Source organism: Zonotrichia albicollis, chromosome 10 (assembly GCF_047830755.1).
Source record: "Zonotrichia albicollis isolate bZonAlb1 chromosome 10, bZonAlb1.hap1, whole genome shotgun sequence".
Classification (NCBI taxonomy): domain Eukaryota; kingdom Metazoa; phylum Chordata; class Aves; order Passeriformes; family Passerellidae; genus Zonotrichia; species Zonotrichia albicollis.
In genome coordinates this window covers 26,840,724-26,856,892 of record NC_133828.1, presented here as the reverse complement: position 1 = coordinate 26,856,892, position 16,169 = coordinate 26,840,724, and the positions used below count along the sequence as shown (strand labels likewise).

Below are 16,169 nucleotides of genomic sequence, written 5' to 3'. Positions count from 1 at the left end.
CTGTCACCAGAACCCTGTGTTTATCCAGAGCAGCTTTAGGTACCACTGTTACTGCTCCTCAGATCACATCATGCACAGACACAGAGTGTCAAGCTATAGCCACAGGTGATCAGGTGACACTTCCATCCCAAGAACTCATGCAATCCCTGCTAAAGAAACCAAAGCATCACTTATGTTGAAATCTTCATAACTACTAATAAACTTTTAGATTATTTATAAGAGTTGATTTTTTAAAAATGCATGTTTCTTTTTCCATTTTTCATACCTATCAAAAAGGCCTCTTCCATTTTTCTAAGCATGAAAAAAATTCTGTTCCAGAGTAACATTTTAAATTATTTATTTAAAATTACTTGCCTAAAACTCTAAAATGGTTATGTTTTCAAATCAAGCTTGTAGTTTACAAAATGTACATAGCATAAGAAGGTTTTCAGTTGTTTTAAACTCACCAATCAAGAAAAGAATCCAACTCCTACTACTGGCCTGCAGTGGGATGAAAGAAAACAAGTCAGTAAACCACAGACATTGGTGCAAAACATGGGATGCATGGCCAAAGGCTTTAGCAGGTTCTATATTACCAAGATCCCCATCAAGCTTTCCAAAATATGCGAATTACTGGAACTACACTAAGTGGTAATTGATCCAAGATCAATGTAATTCTTTTTCATCTCTGTAGACAGGTGTGTTTAATTCTTTGTGTGTTTCCCAGACTCTACCAGGTGAAAAAGAACTTTGAAAGAATTCACTAAACTAGCAAGACAAGAAAGCAAAATACTATTGCTTCACTTGGTGTATAACATTCATAAGGCAACTGAGGAGATTAGCTTTAATTTCCAGTCTTAACACACAATTGCATGCTGGGTTTTTACAATACAAAAATGTGAGCTGGAGGATATTGCAGGAACACTGACACACCAATGACTTTTCCATTTTCTGGATTGGATTTTTGATTGTCCTGCATGCCAAAATGTAGGATTTTCTCCCCCTTCCCAAGCTGGTTTAAAGCACAAAGAAAAGAGATGAACTACATAATGTAAGAATTAGCATAACCGTTTGGGTAATACTGAGAAGAAAGTACAATAGTTTGCCTGTAAAAGTAAGTTCTTATGCATGCAAAAAATCAAATGTATACAGCTGTGCAGTTGCTACCTAGAAAGTAAAAGTCTGTGCTTATAAATATATGTTTTTGTGGCTGCAATGTATGTAGAATTGCTTCTTTTTAAACCAGCTCAAAGTGAAATTGAGTTTTAGGCCTTCCCATTTTTCCACCAATATGGTATAATACTGCATATAGAATGAATGGTATCATAAGGGATTTTTTTTGTATCTCATCTCTTTTTTTCACCAAATTGTATTCCTAGGCTGTTCCCAGCAGCTGCTCATCTAATTCATCAGCAAGAACCATATTCAACAAGATTATACTGCTTTCATCTGTCCCCTTCAGAGAAGCAGAGGAAGAGCAGAAAAGTAGGTGAGGCAGGAATGCAGTAAGTGAGCCTATAGGAAAACACAAAATTCCCAGAGTCCTGCAACTCACTTAAATCCTAGTTATAGGCAGAACACCACAAACTGCCCTTTGATGTGTTAATTGAAATTTGGCTTTCCACAAAGTCCCATTTTCATCTCAGCACAAGAGACACTAGCTGTTCTTGAGAAAGAAAAAAATTAAATGCCTGTCATATAGTTTTTCCTTGCTTACTTCAAGGACAAAGGGTCAAGACAGGCATTGAAAAAGCATCCAAGGGATTAGATAAACAACTAAAAATGCTTATGTACATGTATATATGTGCACGATGATAAGACAATTCCTATACATCCTTCCTTCTCCCCTTGCTGTGACACAGACAAAAGACAGTGTCAAGACTGCTAGGCCTCCTCCTTTTCTCTTCTGCCACAGCTTTCACTAGGCACAATGCTTATTAGTACCACAAGAAATAGGGATTTTGCAGTTCAAATGAATCACATATCCCGGGGTGTAATCAATGGCTAAATTAAAAAAAGAAAAGGTCATAAGTTAAGTACTGAAACAGCAAGCAAACCCAGAAAGGAATAGCATATGTTAAACATGCCACAATATGTAGAGATGACATTAACTCTTACCTGCATCTTATCAAAGGAGCTCGAAGATCAAACCAGACACATTAATCTCCTGCTGAGAATTTGCTGTATGGCAGTTCAGCAGTGTTTCACACAAGCATTAACAATCAAAACAAATAGAGATGGGAAAGAATTCTGCACGTCTTTCAGCCAGTGCAGGATTTTTCATTTTGTATTTTTCTTTTCTTGGTTCAGTATCAAGCACTAGAGATTTTTAGTGGTGGATCTGCAGCCCAGTAGCTCTCAATACACAAGAGTATTCTTCATTATGGTCTAGTTTTGCTGATTTTTCTAGAAGGCAGAAGAGGGATTTTTGCTACACTCTCTCATTAGCCTTCTAATTCTCCAATAAGTACTAAAGGGGGTTGGGTTCATAATTCTTACCAATTTTAGTAGGAAGCAATTACAGTCCACTAATAATAAATATTTATATTTGCAAAGTTGTTTTTTCTGTTATGTTACATCTTGACCTGTAGCTGTTCATTTCACAAACAATCCACATTTGTTGCATATCTGTAAAAGTCAGTATCAGCATGCAGATGCTGTAGCATATTTTGAGGATGTCCTGTTGCTGTCTGGATTGCTGTGCAATTTATATCCTCCATTATGACCTTATTTTGAGATATATTTCTCATCTATGCTATATTTCAATCCCCCTTTTTTAGATTGTCCCCTATTTGTTGGCTCTGTGCTGGTAATGAAGTGGCTCTAACTGAATGCTTTCAGTCTGGTCTGACAGATGTATGCCAGGATGAATCTAGTGTCACAGTTCATATATTAGAGAGAAAAAAAATCAAACCTGCATCGTCTGCAGCATTGCTTAAGGGACAGCTTGAATCCCCAAGGCATTTCAGGGCATACTGCTAAAGATATTCCCTGTCAAAATAGGAGAATTTAATCTATTTCACATAGAATAAAAAGCCAAGTTCTGGACATATTTAGCACACAGCCTGAAACACACTAGCATGAAATGAGGCAATGAAGTAGTCTCACTGTGCCAAGCTGACTCTCAGGATGTTGACATCTAATACCACAACGCAGAACTCTGCCCAGTCTTGAGTAAAATTTCCAGTACTTTCAGAGAGTAAAAGGATTCTGTCCCCTCACACTACTGTTCTGTCTCCCTCTGGTTTGATATAAATAATTCTTTTTTACTTTTTGGAAATTATTCAATGAAATCCTTTTCTTGCCTTCTCAAGTTCTCTCTACCATGCATACATATTTCTTCAAGTGTTTTCCCATTTTTGATCGAGAAACTTCAAGTTTCTCAGGGAGGATCATTGCAAAGAAATTCTGAGGCCATCTTTAGTACGAGTCTTGTTTTCTCTTTTATAGTGACAAAAAATTCCGTAACACAGACTACAGCCATTGCTGAGCTTAAAGCCACAAGGCACCCCTTGGTCTGCGAGCCAGCTGATTGTACATGTGCAAACAAATCCAGGCAGGTACAAACTGAATGACTGAATGGTGCCTCAGAGCCCCCTTCATTTGGAAGAGGCGATTACACAATGCACTGAAGCACCCATAATGGCTCCATTCCTGCATGTATGTATAAGCTCAGCAGAAGGTGATCTCCACTGCTCTGGCAGGAGGCACTCAGACACTATTCAGGGAAAAGAGTGAGAGTTTCCATGTCATTAATCAAGCTGGTGACTAACATTAGTACACCCATTGACAGGATGCTCACAGCAGCTACTATTGGTTATGGATGTCATTCAGTGTCATCCTCTTCCCATCATGTTGCATCCATGATGTGCTGGCAGAGGCTGTATTTTATACATTAGCTTTCCTAGGAAAGGCCAACTGCTCCTTAGGAGTAAAACTGTGATCATCCTGAAGTCAGGAGCAAATCTCTCATTAGAATCATAGGCCTTTAGGATCACAAATACCAACCATTAGCCTAGCATTAGAAATAGGGCTAGACTTTCACAGTAGGAGTTACTAATCCTTTATTTATTATCTTTCTCTCTCAGGAAAACTTATTTTCACTTTGAAAAATCTTTTGTAAGACTCAATACTGACACATAAAAGAGGATGTCTATCAGACTTGACCACTAAAAGACAATGCATCTCATCTTCTGCCTTCCAAAGATAGATTCACCATTCATATTAATCTGTCGTAGCAACAACAGTGAAAGCAATGCCTGTCTCAGATGAAGGGATTCAGCCAACGTTTAAGGGACTAGGGGGGCAAAGAAGACATAGTTTGCTATCAGATTACTTGTCATGCATGCGCTCAATAAAGTTTACAGTCCTTAGGAAGAGCCAAAATACTTACTTCGTTAACAAGAAAACTTAACCTTAAACCACTAAAATCAGCCATAAGACTCATACAGACAACTTTGTACACAATTTGCATTTTTCTCCACAGAAAGTCCCACCCAATTTTCCTATCAGACAATTCCACTTCAGGTAGCAAGGGTAAGTGCCTAATAACACACAGGGCTCTTTCAGCTGCTTGCACGCTAACAACCAGGATAATTGTGCCTAGCTTTTTATTTCAAATGGAGACTACCTGCTTCCCATCATAATGGTCCTTCATTAGAGGACCTATTCCATCATGATTTATATGATACCTAGGCAAGTTCCCAACGGGAGTTGTACTTTGAATAATAAAGATAACTTCTTTGTTCTGTACAGATTTTGTGCCAGTTCTATCTCCTTTTCACTTATTCTAGTCACTATTTTGATCTTCTTTTTGATGACAGTACGACAGCACACTCATAAATTCATATGCCAAGTTATTAAAAAGTTTTAAAAATCCAAAGAAGTTATGAAGTATGCTGTAAAACTTATTCCAAATTGAGTTTTTAGTATAAAGGATAATCCATGGCCAATTGCACATATTCATTTATTTACAACAACATTTAGAGGCAAACAAAATAGCAGCAAGACATTTCTGCACATTATCTATTTTTAATGCATTTCTATATTGATTCCTGACCATACCTCAGGCATGCACAAAGCAACTCAACTGCTATCTATGTAGTTCTACGATTCTACATGGAGCTGGGAAGAAGCAAGTCACCTTGCTTTGTTTTGGAATTTTTATTTTGGTTTACCCACACATGCACACAAATATGGATACTTATGTTCCTTATCTGTAGTTTCTGAGACAGGGCTGAACTGTTTCCAAAGAAAACACTGTCATGGTCAAACCTTGCTCTTACTTCAGAAAATCCATTGGTTTAGATGACTGATGTTTTATTTCTGAGCTTTAGTAGATCTCTTAAGTACTTCAAATCTCATTCTTGGAGTGCCTAGAGAAAATAGAGCAGAATACTGATACCAATTTATTATTCTTTGAATAGGTAGAGCAAAGAACAGAAGATGCAGAAGAACAGGTGAGCTGTATCCTCCATCTCTGAGAATACACAGCATTCTTCTGTCTTAGCTGCAAGTCTTCAGTGCCAAACTTACTGCTGTGCATGTTACCACAACCCCTCCACTCTAACCCAGCTGAGTTAACAATGGGTGAGGTGAGATGATTATTCACCAGGGTGGGTCAACTTCTTACACAGGTTCATAACCAATTCGTTTAGCAGCTGTACTGAACTTGAGGATTGCAGCCATGCCATGCCTTTTTTTGCTAATGGGACACATGCAAAAATATGCAGGTTGTCTAAGCCTTTGTTTATATATGGCTTTAGTCAACCTTTACTATGCTGGTTATCTTATCCATGGCTCTTGTTATTTAGTTCTGACATTTAGCAATAGTAAACTGTTTACTGGATAGTTTCTTGTCATGGGATTCAACAAAATGAAAGCAAAGATTACATAGGAATTTTTTTTAAAAAAGTTAAGATTCCTCTTTTAAAGAAGCTTTCACTTTTCAGTACTGTCATTCCAAACTCTAGCCCTTCTACCATCATGTGGTAAAGGGTAAGAGTAGCTCTTCTGACAAGAAATGCTGCAGAGGAGGGGAAGAAAAAATTCCATCTTAGGACCAGGGTGCCAATAACTGAGGCTAACACACATTCAGAATAACTCAGGACACTTGAGACTCCAGCTGAAAGAGCAATTGCACTGTTATTGCTAAGTTCCCCTAAAGACAGTGTGAGTGCAGAGTCCACAAAGGCATTAGCTTTTTCTTGCTTTTCAGGATGAGAACCAAACTATCCCCCTGCCTTAATACAAACAAGTACTTATTGCTAGGAATAAACTCAAAAATGCTACTTAAAATCTGATGTGTCTAATGCTAAGTATATTAAATAGAATATGAAATATCTATTCTCTATTACTGATTTGGGTATTTTTCCACAAAGCAGTTCCTGAGTATAATTCACAAATATATTCCTGTCTGATTTCAATATGATTTTGCTTTTGCATAAAAATCACAAATTCCAAAATACTACAAGTCTCAAGCACCTTGTTAAATATTATCTTGCCCACAAAGACTGTACAAGATACCTGAGAGATCTACACACAAACCCTGAAAAAGAAGGAGATTGAAATAGGTGTATTATTAAGAAGTCCCACATAAAAAGCAAGATTTTTCTTATACTTCTAATACAGCATTTTGTGTAACCCCCAAGGCAAAACTTCTTATAACCACTGTCTGAAGGAAGAATTTACTGTCAACATATACTGTACACTAAAAGAACAAAATTACCTCTATCACATTCACACCAACCCCACAGCTCCTTAAGACAATCATTTTCAAAATATCTTTGTTCAGTAAAATAGGCATTGTTTGAAGTTTCTTTTTGGCAGACCAGTAGAATCAAAATGAAGGCAGACTTGCTTACCACTCAAAGCACTTGCCTTCTTTTTAATTTCTCACAGGAATGAAAAGTATATTCAGCTTTTCCTCCTTCAGCACCACACTCTGCCCTTGTAGATTACTGAAACATGAATTTGTGCAGGCTGTTTCAAGTAGTAGGATGTTCCTATGTACAGGAATGATGTTAATTCCTGTCACTCTGAACATCCAAGTGAGATTGTTGTTAAAGCTGCTTCCAAAGGACCAAGAGAATTTGGAATTTGTGCCATCCAGTTCAATGACTTTCTTCACCTCTATTAGACTAAACATAAATGTAATATAGCCAAGCCAGATTCCAAAGGTTAGTCTTTCATTTAGGCAAAGTACTGGAGATGCAAAACCTGCGTAGCATTTACAGGAATCTAGCATGGATTCAATAAACCGAGTGAACATGAAAGGAACATCCTTTCTAAATGCAAATTATTCAGGTGCAATTTGAGTTCCTTAAAGGTTACTCTTCAGTTCCCTCTCCCTGTCTAATAAATGAGAATACAGAATAGCTTAGCTTCCTTTTTCAAAATTCTTCATATTAAGTCATTCCGCTGCATCTGTTATGGGCCTTTTCTGTATGGAGCAGATACAGACTCTGGGCTGCTTCTTTTCTGTGACTGCTGAACAGAACATCCCCTTATTAGTATTTTATTAAAGCATTTCTTATAGAAACTTAAAAACTAGTTTAAAAAGCAGGTCTGACAACACAGCAATGTACAGATATACTCACACTGCAGCAATTTTTCCTTTTTCTTTCTTTTTCATTTAGCCAAAAGAGCCCAACAAGTCTTGATATTACACTCATCAAAGTGTCAACAGAACCCTGAAAAGGTATGCCCAGCAGTTCTAGATCTGACTATGACATTTCTTTATGATGAGATTTTGTCTCTAAGTGAAGTCTGTGGCAAAACTTTTACTTGATTCCTGAGGGTCAGAACCCTCATAATATTTGTTGCATCAAATTTGAGACAGGGTCATCCTAGGAATCACATGAAAGAAAACATGTCATATTATACTAGGAGTGTAATAACAGAGGTGTTCTCACAAGAGGGACTTTATTTGTGCATATAATAGCCACTGACCAGTAGGCTGCTGTAGGCTCTTTATGGCAAGGCACACTCATTAGAGAAATTCACAAGTATATTTTATACCCCAAACTTGTGGGGTTTTCATGGGAATTTAATTTTATCACAAGTCATGTGGCAGCATTGTCAGAACTAACAGGGATGAGTGAAACTGGAAAAAGAAGCACAGCAGTTTTGTGAACAGAGTAAATATGTTGCATTTTCCATGAGGCTTTTTTCACATAAGGTTCAAACAAGACATAATAACTGGTCACACCGTGTTAAGAGCTTAAGCTGGAATTGTGGCTGTATTTTAGACAACCAATAACTCATTCCATATCTCTGTCCCACCTCAGCTGTATTCTGTATTTTTTCCTCACTATTATATATTTATGGTAGAACACATGAAATAACTAGTATTTGGAATGTTGTAGGTACAACATAGAAAAATAACAGTAAAAAGTTCAATTAAGAAAAAGACATGTATCATGGTTTTCAGTCTGTGCAAAGACAGCACCCAAAATAAAGATAATTATAATAGAAACTAATAGTAAATTCCCAAATTAATAGCTTCAGCATACCATGCATAATTGAAATAAGGAGTCAGTCTTCTCCAAAGAACATTAGGAAATGGGCTGGATAATAAACATTTTTCTACTACTGGAATAAACCAGGACTTTCCTGTTTTCTTTATAACTACCATAGACAGCAAAAATACACTTGTAGGTCACATATTAGGCATTTATCTTCTGGAGCCCAGAGACCTTGACTCCACCTACACGCTGCCAAGAAACTCCATGAGAGGAACAGACAAGATGATTATGGCTAGGGCCAGACCTTTTAGTGCCAGGAGAGTCCTTTGTCCTTGTTCAATCAAAAAAAGATTCTTCTCATCATGCTGCTATAACATTGTCAAGAAACCCCCTTTTGTTGTAAAATCAAGTTAGTCTTACACCAGCTGGAAGGAAACGGATAAAATCCAAGTATTTTCAAGATTTAATGAGTCCTTAATTTGTCATGGCCTCATAACTCACGCATGCCTGACTAACTTTTAAACCCTCAAACTTTGCCTGCTTTAAGTTCTCACAGAAAATGAGGGCACAGCCTCATTTTGAAGCTCACATCCTACAGTAAGGTAACGGCTGGTTTTTGACAGATGAATCAGCTGCACATGAGCTGCCACTGTACAAAAGCACTGCATGCTGGATGCAATGGCCAGAGCTTTGTCACTTAACATAGCTACAGGTTTTTTACATCCTGTTAAAGAGTTCCATTCCCAGCTATTTCACCTACAAAAAATAGCTCTTGAAACATACTGTGTATTCTCAGGATGAAAGTTAGACACAAAGTTTAAATTAAAAAAACTATTTTTCCTCAAAACAGTCTTTCCTCTGCTGCCATCCACTTACTAGATAGTCTTTCCTAATTCAGTTACAAGGAGTTTTGCCCGCTTGGAGTGTAAGCAATCTAAATATTGAAGCATGTGCTTCAATAGAGCAGAGCCAAGCACTGGAGCACCCCTGGGCCAGACTAGCCTGCCAGAACAATACCCATGGGAGCTCCCAGCTTGTTTGAGGACTCCCTTTCCTGGAAGACCTGGATGAGGAGATGGCACCCGTGCTGCACACACTCTGCAGCAGCAGATTTGAGCAGAGAGAGCCAGGGTGAGTCACTGGCTGAGGTGACTTAGCCAAACTGATAGTATTGCTGACCAGGCAGGATTGCTCCCTCCCTGTCCCACATTTTCAGGTGGCAAAGAACTCAGCCAGCATCTCTTCAGCTAGGATCTATGCAGAAGGCACAGAATGCTGTTAAAATAAAACACGGAACCACCAATGTAAAAGCTTGCTTCATAAAGAATGAGCTCTTACTGCTGAATACTGAATCATACAAATTTATCTAAAGTGAAAGTGAAAATGCCTGTGTTAATTCTGATTCTGTTACAGCATTTTGAATGTCATAGGTCCTACTTTAGCAAAGTTTCCAAACAAACCAAGTGTGCAGAAACTTCATCAGAAATTTAAAAACCCCACACCAATCTATGTACTGAATGCTAGTATAGTACATCAGCTGCAAAAGTGGTGTTACTATAAATCTCTGATAATATTATTCAATATTATTATCAAACTGAAAATTTTCAGGCAGACTCCCACAAACTTCTTATTCCCTGAATACAATAGCTAAAACCCAATCAAAGTATCATAATTCACCCCTTCTAAGGCTTAATCTAAGCTTCCTTCCTTAATTTAGGTTGCTCTTATGTTCCCTCCCGCAAAGTCTAGTTGTTCCATCTCCTCTGCATATAGCAAAGATACACAAGCTCCCATGAGAGGGTTCTGATGCTTATCAGAGACTGAAACTTGTTGCTTTTCTATATTTCTTTTAATAATTTTTAAATTTAAAATAATTTTTTGTCACAGAAACCATAGCTCTTCAGGACTACGTGTCACACAAGCACAGCTTGGTTTTGATACAACCCTATTAAGAATGAAATCATTCATGTCACCAACACTGCATACGAATGCCCATTGTTAGCAGATTAGGGCTTTAAATGTTCACCTCTATATTTAGAAACCAAAAACCAAATGGCCAGCTTTCCTGATGACTCAGCATCCATACTGACTCCAGAAGAATGCAGATCCCCAGCAGGCCCCTCGCATAAAAGAGCTTCAAAAGTCCAAACGTGAAAGTTATGGCTTGTATACTTTTCCAGATTAATAACAGAAAGACCTTTATTAACTTTTCTTTTACTACTCATTCCATACAACCATTTGTTTAAGGAAAAACTTCTAAGTGAACAACCTTTCTCTCTCTCCTTGTGTTAAATGCCTGTTTAAAGAATTTCTTTTTTCTCATGGCTGGACCTTTCTTTACTTGGATGCCAGCCAATTTCCACTTCTCTACCTCTCAGCTTGCTGATGTTCTCTATGCCCTCATTTTATTTTTAAACATACACATACACATATGTACATGTATGTATATCTATAATTTAAGCCTGTTAGGCTTATCTTTGGTAATAACTATTTTGTTGTGGTTTTGCTTTGTTTTGTTTTTAAAAGAGGGAGTACTGACACTCTTGAAAAGATAGAAAAGGTTGCTCTAGGCTACACTGGGGAAAGTTTGCACATTCATTGCTGATCTGACCAAACAAGCTGGGCATGAAAACCAAGAGGCCTGAAATTGTCATTATTTATGTAGTTACACATGGATACACATGCATGTTTATGTTAAACTTTTTATTTATTCACTTTAAGATTACAACCAGTAATACTTATGTAATGTATACTTAAAATGTCTAATACTTACTTACACTCCACTTGAGAGTCTCCAAAAGCTTTATTAAGATAAATCCAAAGGTGGTGTAGCTGGAAACAAGAATATAAAAATGATATAAATATCACAAGCATACATATAGCATACCTTTACCAAAAAAAAAATTGCTGGTAACACATCAGATAAGACAGCTGTATTCTTGATCTCATATAGGAAAGGGAAGTCCACCGGAAAAACCACTTAGCTAGTATTTGCCTGCATTACCTTCAGCTATCTGTGATTTCCACAGAGTGCCATGTTTGCTTTCTTTTTTAATCTGATTTACTAATTTAGAAAAAGGAGAACGAGCAATTGGAAACAAAATGGAAGCCCAAAGCATAATATAAGTTTAGATGAAATTGCTTTACTGGATTTCCTTAGAGTCACATGCATTGTGCAGTCTTTTGGTAATGAAATAACACGTCTGTGAAGTGTAAAAACATAGGAAAACATAAATATGCATTTTTATTTTCTGAAAATGCATTAAAAAAAGCCATTTTTCCCTTATTGGTTTTTTTTCCTACCTTCACAAATGATGTTATTTTAGACTTCAAAGGTCTTTTAAGAATAGGCATACTTTCCCACAGTAATTTTCTCAAGTATCTGAGAGAAAAACAACAAATATAAACATGTCTTAAGGATTTTATTAAAAATCACTTACCTTAATCAATCATGCTTATCTGGTTGGTTATTAAGTTTCATAAAACGTATTATCCACCACAGAATTTATTAGGATAAAAAAATTCTGAATATCCTCCACAAAAATATAAACACATATGTGAGCAAACCAAATTTTAGCCCTTAAACAAAATAAGAGTAGTGAATAAATTATTTTTGTACTTTAATGTCTGTTTGTAATTTCATCTTTACAGGTAGTATTAGGCCCTGTCAGGGATTAACCCCAGCACCACCCAGCCACTCACTCACTCCACTCTGGTGGAGTGGGGGAGAGTCATGAGGGTAAGAGCAAGAGAAGTCACAGGTTGAAATAAGGACAGTTCCATAGGTAAAGCAAAGGCTGTGCACGCAAGCAAAGCTAAAGAGTGAATTCACTCAGCACCTCCCACGGGCCAGCAGCTGCTCAGCCATCTCCAGGACAGCCAGGGCTCCACCACACGCAATGGTGACTTGGGAAGACAAACACTGTCACTCCAAATGTCCCTCCCTCCCTTCTGTTTTCCCCAGATTTATATGCAGAGCATGACACTCCATGGTTTGTAACATCCCTTTGGTCAGTGGGTGTCAGCTGTGCTGTGTCCCCTCCCATACCCCTGCGCAACCCCAGCCTTCTCACTGGTAAGCAGTGCAAGAAACAGAAAAGGCCTTGATACTGTGCAATGCAGCTCAGCAATAGCAAAAACATCTCTATATAACCAACCTGTTTTTAGCACAAATCTAAAACATAGCACCATACCAGCCACTGTGAAGAAAATTAATCCTACTCTAACCAAAACCAAAGCACATGCCATTAATTTGGATTTCAATTATGAGCAACTAGTCAATATCTTGAAGAAGCTCTACAGACTTTGAGAGTCTTCTGGACTTAAACTGACATAAATGACATTGGAAATATGGGTCAATGAATCAAAGATTTTTTTTTCTTTCAGATTAAACCCTGAGGCCTTTTACTAGCATTGTTTTTAAGTAAAATAAATATTTACTGTTTCTGATATTCTGCCTCCAGGCAATTGATGCAAGAAGAAGAGTGTGATTTAGTAGCTTGTTAAATATCTCAAGTGATATAATAATACTTGCATTTTTTGTAGACTGTGTACCATGCAGCTTCCTTTTCCATCTGCTTTCTTTTGCAATTAAAATAAGTACATGAAAAGAAAAAGAAACTAAACCCAAGGTTCTTGTTGATTGCATTGATTCCTCATAAACTTTGGTAAAATAGAATGTAGAATTACTGCCAGGATGGTTTTGGTTTTCTTTCTTTGCATAAGCTAGCTTAGACTGTTTCTAATTTAAAAAGCAGATCTTATTTCAGAGTTTGGTAACTATCACAGATGATTTATCCAATTCACTAATATTCACTCTTGAATAAAAAGATGACGTTTTAATCTAAAATAAGATAATGACTATTTGTCGTAATTTATATGTCAGAGAAAGTCATGGTCCACAATGACAGCTTTTTCATATCACCTTTTCTTAACACAAACATCTCTGGTTCTTAGATCGCAAAAATTCAAAAGGGATTAAATGAATGATTTTGATCAGCATTGTGTGTCATCTTTGGGTTTAGCTCAGCCCATGTGTAAACAGGCTTAGCATTGTCATTGAGAATTGCACCCATTTATGCCAGGGATTAACACACCAGCATCTCTCTCCATGCTAAAAATGCAGCTTCTCGCTACTGTTATTTTCTTTTCATTTTAAGTAAATGCATATTTAACTACAGGCTGCACTGGTAGTTTGCAGGGATGGAGATTAAACCTGAAGTGAGCACAGAAGACTCAACTCTGCTCCACTTCAGAGTAAAAATTGTTTCTCTGAGGGATTGTCACCCACATGCAAGTGCTGGAGTGCAAATCTCCTCCCTGAAATGCCTCACACTGCCTTTTCACTTCTCCACCCACTTCTCTTTCTCATGCTCTCACTGTTGAGTGTAATCAATGTCACTGGAAGCTAAGCTGCCCTATTCCTCAGAACAACATCTGACTACTGTGCTTAGTAGGGAATGTAGCAAACAGAGCCATTAAAATGGCAAAGCCTTTCCTAGTGTAAAATAAAAGACTGCTGGTGGGTTTGGATTCTCTAAGCCCATCTGCTAAATGCTACACTGCACAACAACCCTTTTATTCAAGTTGAAAGACACACTCCTCCATTTAAAGAGCACTTGGTATATCAGAAGGAAATGGAGGCTACAGTGTGCTTGACACTAAGGAAAGAAAAAATTAGTGCTGGCTTTGTACTGAAACCCTCCAAAACAACCACCCTCAAGTGACCATAATTAATTAAATGTAACTCTTATAGCAAACCAACTACTTTCACTCTTTGGCCTTTGGCTTGTCCAGGTGCCAGTTTACATCAGGAGAGACAGGGAAGGGCGGCAACACTGTTGTCTCTCTCCTGCTCTCTCAGGAACTGCACTGAATTTGTCATTCCATATAAAATACTAAGTGCTGTATGATTGCTACAGGACTTCATGTTGTCATGCCAATTATTATGTCCTCTATTTTTCTCCGTTCCCCCTCTATCTTTTCTTAATTTTGTAACTGTGTCTACTGGACCCATTTTGTATCCAGGCCTATTCTTCAGCTCTACTGTTGAGCTGAATGTTGAGTAATGTTAGGATCTCACAAAAGGTAATGACAAAGGTTTTACGATTGTTATTTCTTTGTTTCTTTGGTTTTTTAATGGAAGCATTTAAAAATCTTGAACAGTAAATAGGCAAAATTTCCCATTCACACATATAAAAATGCAAATGGAAAAATCTAATACAACCAGTTTTTGGTAACTCACCAATCTTTTAACCTTGTGAACATTGTGATTCCTTGTTTTAATAGAGTATGGTGATAAATATATACAATGCAAGTTTGTTGCCTGCCAACTTGACTAATTCATCTTGCTTTTTGTGTCATGTAAAGTATAAATTAGACCTTCTAAATACTAAAGCATAACATTACATGCCATTCTCACACTGTCTACCATTCAATTCCCAAAGTTGTTTTCATATGAAAATTCCTAGAGACATGAAAAAACTTCACTATCTATTTTTGCTGCATCTTTTTCTTCTCACTGAACATGACACACTACAGAGAAGACTATACATTGGATTTATGCAGCAGCTATAGAGCATTCTATTTTTACATCATACTTAAACATTTTAACATTTGGCTTGTTTTTATAACTAGGAGGATACACCAACTCTGGTTTTTTAATTAATTTAAAATTTCATTTAGTATCAAATCCAGGAATGCCTGGATTATTCTAATCTAATTATTTATCACATTGTATATGTCATCTGTGGGTTTTCACCTTATTAAGCTAATTCACTTGCTTCCTTAATCTTTTGAGTTCCCTTCAAAATTGTAGCGACCCGATCAATAAAATATCCTCTGAAAATGAGACTATCTTGTTGCTAACTCCTTTTTCACAGCAACAATTGACAAGATAGCTTTAGCTAAGATTAAGTATACAAAGCTTCAAAACATGGATATTAGCTTTAATATTCTTGACAGACATTACACCTCAAATAAGCAAAATTTTCAGCCTCTTGGATAAGTGCTCCTCTGCAACCACAAGTGTTTTAAAATAACAAAACATATTCCATCTCTAAATTGCTCTGATCCCAGATGAAGCCTATTCTGCTGTTTTTTTAAAGTTTTATTTCTAGTTTATACAAATTCACTGTAAATTCCGTTGAACAGATGCAAGTATAACAAAAACTGATATTGGGAGGCTCTTCACAGTGATAATCTGCAGATATTGTCTTGATTTAAATGGGACATCACGGGAACACATGGAGTAAATTTAATTGTTCTACCTTGATTGCACACACTCAGGGTATAGACACTTCTGTTATTCTCTGGTATTTGCTTCCCAGGAGGTTAGGAATGTAGCTTCTGTCACTATAGGATGCTACTTGAAAGATGGTAAAAACATTTTTCCCTGAGGAGAAAGCAAAAGCAGGTGTATCATACACTTGCTTGCACTGTTGAAAACATGTGCATAGCACATACAACCTACAACAAATGAAACATTCAATCTTTTTAATATATTGAAATGCATTTTTCACATATGGATGAAAGAGAAAACCTGTAATATTCCATTAAGATGTGAAAATACATTACCATTTGGGAGAATAAAAACTTTGAAGCTATGTCTTTCTACCTCCAGTCCTGGACTGATTGCTTTGCTTACCCAGATTTTACCCTGTTTTTGTGATAAATAGTCCCCTTTCTCTTCTTGCCTCCTCTATTTTTTAATTTAAATAATTTAAT

At 37.0% G+C, this 16,169-nt stretch overlaps 1 protein-coding gene across 2 annotated transcripts in view; it reads right to left on the bottom strand.

Annotated features, from left to right (window-relative positions):
• Positions 1-11,003: 11,003 nt before the first annotated feature.
• METTL8 (methyltransferase 8, tRNA N3-cytidine) overlaps positions 11,004-16,169 on the bottom strand; it is a 36,192-nt gene continuing 31,026 nt past the window's right edge. The window contains exons 10-12 of one of the 2 annotated variants that reach the window (XR_012581973.1): positions 15,713-15,837; positions 11,748-11,826; positions 11,004-11,276 (exon numbers count right to left, since the gene is read on the bottom strand). Coding sequence is in view for 1 of the 2 variants with exons in the window: in XM_074548501.1 (XP_074404602.1) it covers positions 15,728-15,837 (110 nt within the window). In the remaining variant the exon portion in view is untranslated. The other variant, XM_074548501.1, reaches the window with a different exon arrangement.